This window comes from Triticum dicoccoides, chromosome 1A, assembly GCF_002162155.2.
Source record: "Triticum dicoccoides isolate Atlit2015 ecotype Zavitan chromosome 1A, WEW_v2.0, whole genome shotgun sequence".
Lineage (NCBI taxonomy): Eukaryota > Viridiplantae > Streptophyta > Magnoliopsida > Poales > Poaceae > Triticum > Triticum dicoccoides.
Genome location: NC_041380.1, coordinates 558,354,703 through 558,365,775, shown reverse-complemented (window position 1 = coordinate 558,365,775; position 11,073 = coordinate 558,354,703). Strand labels below are relative to the sequence as shown.

Sequence of the window (11,073 nt, the reverse complement as noted above, 5' to 3'; positions counted from 1 at the left end):
CAATTTTATCACATAAAAAGCTGCTGACGGCACAACAATCAGAGAACACAAGGAACAGAATGGATCATTCTGCTTCGCCTCCCCCTAAGGCGGAGTTGCCACTGATTATCATCGTCCCAATACTGGTAAATTCTGTAACCGTCCTTTCCTCTTACTAGTCTATGTTTACGCCAACTTGTGCTAGAGGCATTTAACATAGCAGTTGTGGATAACACGAGTGATCAACCAATATGCCAATACTCACCATGTCCTCTACTGTATTTCCAATCACAGCAATTTCACATAAACGCTGCCAAGTGCACAACAATCCCAGAATGCAGAACAATAACCAATGAAGTGATAAGAACAGAAATTAGATGCAGCAGCATAATAGCAGCAACAGGTGGCTAGCGTAGTCTTCACATATTATTACCATGGCAAGACAAAGTGCATAAACGACAAGGGCTGATTATCAATTTATCATCATCCCAATACTGGTAAATTCAGTAACTGTCCTTCCCTGTTACTAGTCTATGTTTACGCCTACTTGTGTTAGAGGCATTCAACATAGCAGTTGCGAGTAACACAAGTGATCAACCAATAGCCAGGTTTTCACACTCAGCATGTGCTCTACTGTATTTCCAATCACAACAATTTCAATAGACCGCACAACGATCCCAGAATGCAGAATGCAGAACAATAACCAATGAAGTAATAAGAAGAGAAATTAGATGCAGCAGCATAATAGCAGCAACAGGTGGCTCACGTAGTCTTCACATATTATTACCATGGCAAGGCAAAGTGCGTAAACATAAGGGCTCGCGATATAAGTGCCCAACTCTGCAGATTCATCAGGCTACTAACCAGCAGAACGTAAATCCATAACACTAGCAGTCCAGTAATAACAGCGCGCGCCACCGACAGAAAAGGATTATCCAGTCTCGTATGAGCCATACATAGCAGCAGAGCAAAAACTTCCGGCGCCTCGTTTCAGAGCACCAGATTACCTCTTGAGGTTGAGGAGAACCACAGCGATGGCTGCAGTGGCTGCGGCTCCAGCGGCTGCGGCGGCGGCCACCTTCCCGTGAGGCGCCGCCAGGCCTTCCTTGGCCGAGGGAGCGGCAGCAGCCTCCTCCTCCGCCCCCTCCTTGTCTGCGGCAGCGGCGGCGGCGGAGGCCTTGAGGGCCTTGATCTCCTCCTCGAGGGCGAGCTTCTCCTGGTGCGCGGTGGCCAGGTCCCCGCCGGCGCCGCCCGGGCCGTCGGCGTCGCGGTCGGAGCTGTCGAGGAGGCCCTGGAGGCGCTTGACCTCGGCGCGGAGCCCCGCGGCCTCGCCCTCGGCCTTGGCGGCGGCGCGGTCGGCGGCGGCGATGTCCTCGCGGGCCCCGGTCACGAGCGCCTCGAGGCGGGCGGCCTCCGCGGAGAGGAAGCCGTTCTCGTGGAGCACCTCGGCCAGCTTCTCCTCCAGGTCGCGCTTGGCCGCGCGGAGCGCGTCCATCTCCTCCGGGTCGTAGGCCTTGGGGTGGCCCCCCTCGCCGTTGGTGAGCGCCGGGCCGAAGCCGAAGCCGAAGTCCGCCGCGGCCGCCGTCGGGGACGCGAACGTCTCCTCGCCGTTCTCCATCTCGTCCGCCGAAACCCTCGCCGCTTCCTCTCTCTCTCTCTCTCTCTGTCTCTCTGTCTCTAGGTCGCGCCGCGTGTGCCGTGCGCTGGATGCGAGGGTGGAGAGGAGTTCGAGAGGGAGGGCCGCCCCGGCGCATATATCCTGGGCCGGAAATGCGATCCCCCGATGCTCCCATCGGACGGTCGGGAACCACCCTCCCAGATCGGACGGCTGACGGGGTGCGGCGCGGTGAAAAGCCAGGGTTGCGTCGCGCCCATCCACGGGGGAAAAGCAGAGGAGGACGGCTCGGCTGGATTCCATCTCCCCACTCGGCCACCCCCCACCCCACCCCACCGCCGCGGGATCCACTGCGCTGCGGCGAGGACGACGGCGAGGCGATCCCGGCCCTGTGCACCAGGGGCGTGATGGTAAGATCCGCGGCTCGCTTCCTGTAATTCGTTGGCTGTGTCGCGATCTCGACCTGTAGCGCGCGCTTAAATCTTAGGGTTCTTAGGTGTTTTCGGCGATCTGTGTGTTGTTGACTGGTTTGTGTGGGATCGTACGCTGCGTCTTCCCGTGTTGACGTGGTGCGGTTGCTTCGATCTCGCGGCCGGTGACTGAGGTCTCGGGCAGATTCAGCTGATGCTGGTTTTGGTAGGCCGAGAAAGCCTCTGTAGTACGTATGCTCAATCCTCGCAGTATAGGCAGAGCGGTGGATATTTCTGAGCTAATGTGATTTTGCTTGCTACTTCGATTAGGAAGCGAGTAAGGGGATCAGACCAGGGTTTGTCTGCGTGCTAATTTTGGCGTCGAGTTATCCTTAGGGGCCATACTTGATTGCTTGTTGCCGTGTATTTTTGTCAAGCGAGTGAAGAGGCGGCAAATTGACGGTTACAGCACCACCTGGAATTGCTTTATGTTTCTGGAATCCAATTGGCTGGCCCTCCTGTGATTTTGCTTGCTACTTCAAATAGGAAGTGAGTGAGGAGCAGACACGGGTTTGTCGGCGTGCTAATTTTGGCGTTGAGTTATCCTTTGGGGGCCATACTTGTTTGCTCGTTGGCGTGTATTTTTGTCAAGCGAGTGAAGGTGCGGCAAATTGATGGTAACAGCACCACCTGGAATTGGTTTGTGTTCCTGGAACCCAATTGGCTGGCCTAAAAGCGCATTGCAGCATCTTAGTCTGGCAGTGTTATTTGTGCCACCAGTGGCACTTCATCTGATGATACGCGCGGATTTCTTCATAGGAATGAGCTCTTCAATTTACTGTTTTTGGACGAAGTATATATACTGTTGAAATTTGCATGCAAGCTTAATCCCATGTGGAATCTAGACCAGCTGGGTGCATTGATATGTTTTAATTGTGGTACTGTTATATTGGTCTAATACATACCATCTATTTGAAACCGATATTTTTCTTGGTAGGCTGACCATGACCCAGAGTTGGAGGCCATCAGGCAGAGGCGAATGCAAGAGCTAATGGGACAGCGTGGTGGTGCGGTAAGTTACTTAAGTGCATGGTGAAAGTTGAATCTGTACTGAAAAAAAGTGCATTTTCTTGATTGACTGACTGGAATGTAATGATTAACTTCATAATTATAGGCAAGCCCACAAAATGCAGGGCAACAAAAGGCTCAGGAAGATGCAAAGCTGTATGGTCTTATTATCCACCATATTCCCATGATTATCTTATCCTCCATCTTACGCTATGTCATGTGAAGCTTTAGGAGACACTGAGCTGACTTTGTATCTCAAACTCAACCAGGGAAGCTGAGGAACGCCGGCAGATGATGCTTGCTCAGATACTGTCTTCTGAAGCTAGAGAAAGAAGTAAGTTCTCTGTTAATGCCATTTCTGTTGTGTATGATGGTTGTTTTTTTATTTACAGCCAAATAATTCGAGCCAGAGTACTTGCTTTTCTTAACAACTGAGAGGTTCAATTACTTAACAGTCGTCTACCACTAAGCAATATGGAAAACGTTTAGGTGTTTCAGAAAATTTCCTGCGGTTCTTCAAGTAGTTTTCTTTTAGGGAGTAAATATTCTAATTAGAGATGACGCCAGGCTGGGAAATAACCATGAGTCTGCTCTTTGAAGTGGCATAATTTAAGCGGAAAATGTAATTTAATACATCTGTACTCTGTAAAATTGGCAGTCTCCCGCATAGCTTTGGTCAAGCCTGATAAAGCAAGAGGAGTGGAGGATGTTCTGCTGAGAGCTGCACAAACTGGTGGAATATCTGAAAAGGTAATACCATAATAGATATGTGGCACATTTCTTTCGTATGTCAACATATTTGGTAGAACTTGCTTGTAACAACATTGCATTTGCTTGTCTGCAGGTGTCTGAAGAAAGGCTTATCTCACTTCTGGAGCAAATCAACACCCACACAAGCAAACAAACCAAAGTGACGGTGCGTACATCAGTACTTGTTGTGCCTTGTATCAATTCTTAACATAAGACATATAGTTGCATAAAGAGAGTTCATTACATTCAAGAAAATCTACTTTGCTTGCACAGTAGTGGGTTTAGGCTTAAGCTTCATTAGAATTCCATATCGTGTGAGGTGCAAAGTTCTCTTCATCTGAAAACTATCCAACTAAAACGCAGTCAGCTTTATCCCCCTTTGCCGTCCATGCTAACTCTAGTATGTTCAACAGATTCAGAGGCGTCGCTTTGACGACGATGACTAGTTGGTAAGCTTGATGTACTAGCGAATGGGTGCAGCGGCGTCTGTTGCTTGATTCAACAACCGTCAAAACCTGACAAACTATTTGATTGGTCTTGGGTTGTATATGATCTGGATATTATTTGGTGGGGTTTTTCATTGATAACTGTTGGATGCGTCACTTCTACCCCTGAAACTCTTTGCGAAACCTTTGAGTTGTTGTGGTCGATTTATCAAGTTCTATCAGATAATGTTAGTCTGTATGAGTTCCTCCGGTGCAATGTGATGTCTGTCTCAGCTTGCTCCTGAGTTATTCATGTGCAATGTGATGTCTGCCTCAGCTTGCTCCTAAGTTCTTCATGTCCAACGTGATGTCTGCGACTCAGTGATTACACGGCCCTCCCTACTACACCTGTGCAATGTGATGCCTACTTCGGCTTGCTACTACACTAAGTGGATTGCATGATTTTCCGTCAGTGACAACGTGAGATATCGTTGATGTAGTTTTCCGACTGCATCACTCCTGTTTATGCGTATGTATCCACATGCCCTATATTGGCCTTGTAGTGTTTAATTGAAGGTATGATGTAAGGAAAATAAGTGCAATCCAAGAATAACAGAACAGACAGGTAAAGCAAAATATTCTGTATCGGGTTTTTCATGTGCATTTCACCCCAACGTCCTTCGTGCCGCAGCAGCTTGGAACCAGATTTGAATCCAAGCACACACTAGTTGCAAACTGCCCAAGGTTTTGGTATCCGGAGAATTTGAAACCAAAAACACTGATTGCAATGCTAGCACAATTCTTGCGATATGATAACATCGTCAGAACGCACGCCAGCATCTAACTATAGAGCACCGCCGGAGCCTGGAAATTAAGCACAGCCGATTGAACAAGACTGGGTTCTGCGCCTAATGCAGAAGCAGAACCTACCGGTGTAGGATCAGGAATCTGGAAACACAAATTACATTGCTACGATATATGAAATCACAGACATGGCATGGACTAGCTCAAGAACCTACTGGTAAAATCAACTCCCTGATGCATAATTATTTCTCAATCTCGGTTTGCACCACTGAATTCAGTTCTTACAACTACCAAATTCCAAGAAATTCAGTAGTAGCACTGGTTGCAGATAACCAGAGTTCAGCAACCAAAATACAAATGGCCAGACAAGATCACTAATACAGATAGGACCACAACTTCAGTTCTAGATAGATTTCAGTTTGCCAAAGCAGCAACTTCAGCTCTTACAACCAACGGGCCAACAAAGCGTTGGCAATCACCCAGCACAGGTACTACTACCACCACCACTACTTGCAGATAGATAGATAAGCAGAGTCAAGAGTACAGATGCAGATGCAGAAACCAACTGCACGCCGTCAGTCTAGGAGGATGTGAACTTGGTGACGGCCTTGGTGCCCTCGGAGACGGCGTGCTTGGCGAGCTCCCCGGGGAGGACGAGGCGGACGGAGGTCTGGATCTCCCTGGAGGTGATGGTGGGCTTCTTGTTGTAGCGGGCGAGCTTGGCCGACTCCCCGGCGAGCTTCTCGAAGATGTCGTTGATGAAGGAGTTCATGATGGACATGGCCTTGGAGGAGATGCCGATGTCCGGGTGCACCTGCTTCAGCACCTTGAAGATGTAGATCTTGTACGTCTCCACGCCCTTCTTCGCCTTGCTGCCCTTCTTCCTGCCCCGGGTCTTCCCCTCGCCGCCGGCCTCCTTGGACGCCGTCTTGCCCGCCGGCAGCCGCTTCTCGGCCTTGGGCTTCTTCCCCGCGGGGGTCTTCTCCGCCGCCTTCTCCACCTTGTTCTCGGCCGCCGGCTTCTTGTCTGCCTTGGGGGCCATGGCTGCCGCTTCGGGTGGGGTTGGGAGCTTCGGTGGTGGGTTGTGTGAGTTTGCTGGAGGGGAAAGGTGGGGACTGAGATGGTGTGGGGAATGGAGCGGGGTGGGTGCTGGGTTTTATAGGGGAGGAGAGGTGGGCGCTGATTGGTGGAGGGGTGAGTGCCTCGGATCGATGACGTGGACACACTCCCCAACTGCAAAGCGACCATTCTTCCTAGAACCAGATCATGCCCTCTGGATGGGCCGGGCTTGACAAAGCCCGAAGCAAGAATCCCAAACCCGTATCCGGCCTGAACAGTACACTTCTTATTTTTGCCTAAAAAAGTACACTTCTTATTTAAAGTATTATTACTTTCAGTTTATTTAAATATAGTACAATACCGATTCTTAAATTAAATCAATTATTTAAAACTCATTCGGCCTTTGTTCGGGCTTCGGACGAAAAAGTCGAGCCCATGCCTAGACCGGATGTCGAGCTTTCGGGTCAGGCTCGTCGGGTCGGGCTGCTCATGAATAGGCCTACTGAAAACGGACCGGATGCAAATTGAATAGTGTTCTTCCACGTGGGTGCCGGTCCGCAAGGTCTACAACAATTCTTGAACCTTTGGTCTGTCGTCAGGAACATACAACTAAATAGTGCTATTCCGGATGTTTTCTCATGGAGGTGGAGTTCGACTGGACAATACTCGGCGCAATCTACCTACAAAATGCTATGCTAGGGCATGATTCCTTTGCCCACTGCTCACTATATTTGGAAAAGCTTGGTGCCGCTTAAATGCAAAATCTTCATTTGACTTGCTATTCAATACCGAGTTTGGACCTCCGACCATCGATTCCGGCATGGGCTACAAAATGCTACCTCCAATTGCTTCACTTGCTGCCAGGAAGAGGATACTCTCGACCACATACATATGCAATGTGTTTATACACGACAGGCGTGGCAAGCATATTTCACTGCTTTAGTTGTCCATGTCGGCATCCTCAAAGTGGAGGACAACCTGGAGGAGTGGTGGCATCGTGCGGGCCAAGCTTTGCTGAAACCAATCAGAAAGAGTTTTGATTCACTAGTTATTCTTATCGCTTGGAGCTTGTGGAAGCAAAGAAAGAGCGAGGATGTTTGGAAATGTGACGCAGCAACATAATATCCCTCAATTTGTAAACCACATTCTTGATGAGGTTCGGGCTTGGAGATCGGCAGGAGCTAGGTGTTTTTTGAAATCTTTATGAGACAGTAGCCTATAATATTCTAGTGGGTGCGGATGATTGCGGGTAGCTTAGCTTGTTTTGCTTCCGACATTTCTTGTAACGTATTCTCTGCATTCTATAAAATTATGGTACGTAATTTATGAACTCTTGAAAAATAGTCTTCTTCCCATTAACGTTTTCATAAAAATAGATACAAATGCGAATATGAATGTTATATGATACAAATACGGAGCAGGTGCTACTTGAATATGGACATATATCGGATGTTTGCTCGATTCGGAACGGATACGCATAATAGCAACATATTTGTTAAAGAGAATAAGTTATTAGCTACGTGACACGAAATAATGAACTTGCGACATACAAAATAAGTCAATGAAAGACGGGTTTATAAAAATACCACTATAATGCATAATAATTTCTAGTTCATCAGTCGTCGGTTTAAGCGTGGCTTCAGCTTCTTCTGCTCTCTTCAATAGAGCCGTTTTTTCGGTCTTCCAGCCGTTTTTGTCAGTGTTCAAGTTTTTTTTAAGTTGTTCAATATTCTTTAAAGCAACCTTCACTTCTGATTTGTCCTTGGATGTCTCAGATTGTTGAGTTTTAATGTTGGCCTTCAGATCATTGAGATGCGAGTCCTTCTCAGTCAGTTCAGCCTGTGATATAAGCAAACATGGAAAGATATTATGAGTATGATTAGTGTTGAAGTCACAAGCACAATACAAGTATTATCCTTGGCACTTGGGGGCTAATGCATATTGCTTTTTTAAGACAATTTTTTAAAGTCCCAAGCACAATACAAGTATTATCCTTGGCACTTGAGGGCTAATGCCTATTGCTCTTTTGAAATATGAATTTATCTGATGACTTGGGTGAAATGATCCGGTTTATCAAGATTATTGAAATGATGAGTTATCAATAATGTAAGTCCCGTTTTAACTTGACAAGTTTAAATCGGCCCTTGGGGACTACACATGCAAAGTTGAATCCTGATATTTAAAGTCTCGGCTTAACATGATGATTAAACCGGCCCTTGGGGTCTACTAGTGAGGAAGTTCTTCTACTTTGCGACAATTTGAAAAGTATACAGAATGTTCAATCCTATCATACTCTATAGACTTGGCGGGCTGATAGACATATGATTATGAAGTGAATAAGTGATTGGATTACCTCATAGCGTTCCTTCATCAAATTAATTAAACCGGCTTCAAAATCACAACTAGTGTACAGACGGTTCAAATAACCAGAGTGGATGTCCTGGGCACTGAATTGGGCGTAGCGCTCTAAGTCTACCTTCCACTTGCCTTTATCTTCAGCGGAAATTTCTTCTTTGGCGCTGTGCTTAGATAAGACAGTGGGGTTACCCGGTGCTGTGTAACCAAACCCAGTGACGACGACGTCGCCAGTCTTCTCTTCAGCAGGCTTAGCTGGGCTTGGCAGCTTAGAGATGGCCGGCTCGACATCTAGGTGATCTATGGAGGCTTCATGGTCTTCTGGTGGCGGGTCATCAATGGTAGCTTCTGCAATTGGATAAGAGGACTCTGGTTGTTATTCCGGCTCAGACGGGTTGGAGTCGTCGACCGGTTTATTCGATTTTGCCTTTTTGCTGGGTTTGGCCTGGCCCCTGAAAATAAGAAGCACAAAGAGGTCAGCATATTGATCAGGCACGAAGTTTTGAATAATTACATATACCCTTACCTAGGCACAGTCTTGAAAGCTGGATTTGGGTTCCCGTTGAGTCGCCAGAGGAAGAGTGAGATATTCCCTGATAATTTGAATCAGACGGGTTAAGAGGTTGACGAACAAGACCCGCCTTGGGGTAATCTAAGTCAAAAAGGTTTTAGACCTCCTGTCGACGTTTGCGAGGTGCTGGGGTGTTCGGTAAGCCGGAGGATAAAACTCCACCGCCACTGTTTTGGGTTGTACGACGAGCTCATGTTGTTGCTTCTTTAAAAGAAAGTTGGGATCCAAGTGAGCTAAAGGGTGAGAAAATCTTACTTCCCGGCTTGCTTGTCGGGTTTTCTGTGTTGGCAGAGGTTCTGAGCCGGAGGAAAGACTAATTACCCCTGCGTCATCTACACGGCTGGCATCTGCCTCATCCTGATAATAGTCATTGTCAATAAGATGTACAAAAAACGAGCCAAGAGAGTCAAGTTCTACCTCCGACTCATCATCATCACTGTCATCATCCGAGTTTAACCCGGCGGGCTCGATGGTTTTCTTCTTAGCAGGCCTCTTGGTGACCTTGGTCTTGGTAGAGCCGGTTTGGCCGGTTTCTCTTGCGGTTTCTTCTTCCAAAATGAAGAGTTGGCCTGTTAAAATCAAAAGATCATAAGTAGGCAGCATTAATGCAAATGTGATTAAATGGAAGGTGTGCAACACTTACAGTTGGCGGCTTGTTGAGGGAGTAGAATGGACTAAGTCCTGTTTTACTGCAATCTGACAAAGATTCGTTCAGCAATGCCTTGGTGGCTTCTGTAATTTCTATGTCAGATAGTTGAATGTTGAATTGGCGTTGGGGGTCTTTTAAATCGCCAGTGTATTCGCACATTAAGCCGGGGCAACGGCTTAATGGCAAGATGCTCCAGGACACCCAGCACCGAACAAAGTCGATGCCGGTCAGGCCATTAGCCATGAAGGCTCTGAGCTTTGAGAAAGCTAGTGCATATTTGGCCCGCTCCTTCACGTTGATTCGTGGGGGAAGTGGATGTGTGTTGCTAAGCCGGTGGTCGCGGTAACCTGGCATAGGGTTTTCGTCTGCTGGAGATGTGTCTTGATAGTAGAACCGAGTTTGGTTCCAATCTTTGGGATGACTCGGCGGCTTGACGTAGGGAAAGCTGGCTTCTTTTCTCTTCTGAATTGAAACCCCACTGAGTTCCAAGCTGGGCCCGTCAGTAAACTCTGTCTGACGATTTAAGTAGTAAAATTCTCTGAATAATTCAACTGTGGGCTCCTCTTGAAGATAAGCTTCACAGAATACTTGGAAGTTGCAAATATTGGACACAGAATTGGGCCCAATATCTTGAGGGTGAAGTTGGAAAAAATGAAGTACGTCGCGGAAAAACTTTGAGCCGGGTGGGCTGAACCCCCGAATCATGTGGTCAGTGAAAACAATCACTTCTCCGTCCTTGGGCTTAGGTGGATTTTCTTTGCCAAAGCTAGATGTGGATGTCGAAGAAGAAATTCAAGATGCATTATGAAAAAAATATGATGTCCTGTTTTAAAAAAAGATGATTAAATCAAAGCCAGGCACATTCATATCCAAGTAGAGGGAAATGGTTTTACAACCTTGATAAGATCAGATAACACACAGTTCTCTCCTTTGATAAAAGGACCCTGCAAAAACCAAAAGGGCAGCAGCGTGGTGAGAAGTCAAGTCAAGCGTTTGCGTGGGAGCGAAATGCTGAAGGGACATGAACCTCTGATGTTCGTCGATAATACCCTTCTATATTTGGTCTTGATGTTTGGACGTGGTGATTAGCATTATTTATAAAGTTTTGCAAAAGCCTGTTTCAAGAATGGGTGTATATAAATGTCTTCTCAAACGAGATTAACATATTTGCTTGAAACCAATACCCAAGCAAATATTTTCAGACGCCTCATCAAACTTCACAAAACACTTTGAGTAGTAGTACTACATAAACTATTTTGATGGGTTTTGATGAGATGAACAATGACATACATAACCTCCAAAGATGAACACTTGGCTTGGCCATGAAAGGTGAGTAAATAGTAAACTCGCCATTGTCAAACACTTCATACATTGTACCCCGAAGAGAA

General features: G+C 47.0%; 3 protein-coding genes across 3 annotated transcripts; 1 reads left to right on the top strand and 2 right to left on the bottom strand.

Annotated features, from left to right (window-relative positions):
- Positions 1-721: 721 nt before the first annotated feature.
- On the bottom strand, positions 722-1,712 carry LOC119289568. The gene has a single exon (XM_037568871.1). It carries the CDS (start codon positions 1,595-1,597, stop codon positions 983-985), a length of 615 nt encoding a protein of 204 aa, XP_037424768.1. The 5' UTR covers positions 1,598-1,712; the 3' UTR covers positions 722-982.
- A 22-nt stretch (positions 1,713-1,734) lies between these two features.
- On the top strand, positions 1,735-4,560 carry LOC119289557 (DNA-binding protein DDB_G0278111-like). The gene is made up of 7 exons (XM_037568861.1): positions 1,735-2,004; positions 3,002-3,076; positions 3,179-3,228; positions 3,342-3,406; positions 3,731-3,822; positions 3,917-3,988; positions 4,236-4,560. Exons 1-7 carry the CDS (start codon positions 1,750-1,752, stop codon positions 4,266-4,268), a joined length of 642 nt encoding a protein of 213 aa, XP_037424758.1. The 5' UTR covers positions 1,735-1,749; the 3' UTR covers positions 4,269-4,560.
- Positions 4,561-5,380: 820 nt separating this feature from the next.
- On the bottom strand, positions 5,381-6,188 carry LOC119289580 (histone H2B.2). The gene has a single exon (XM_037568880.1). The coding sequence runs from the start codon at positions 6,091-6,093 to the stop codon at positions 5,632-5,634; it is 462 nt and encodes a 153-aa protein (XP_037424777.1). The 5' UTR covers positions 6,094-6,188; the 3' UTR covers positions 5,381-5,631.
- Positions 6,189-11,073: the final 4,885 nt, after the last annotated feature.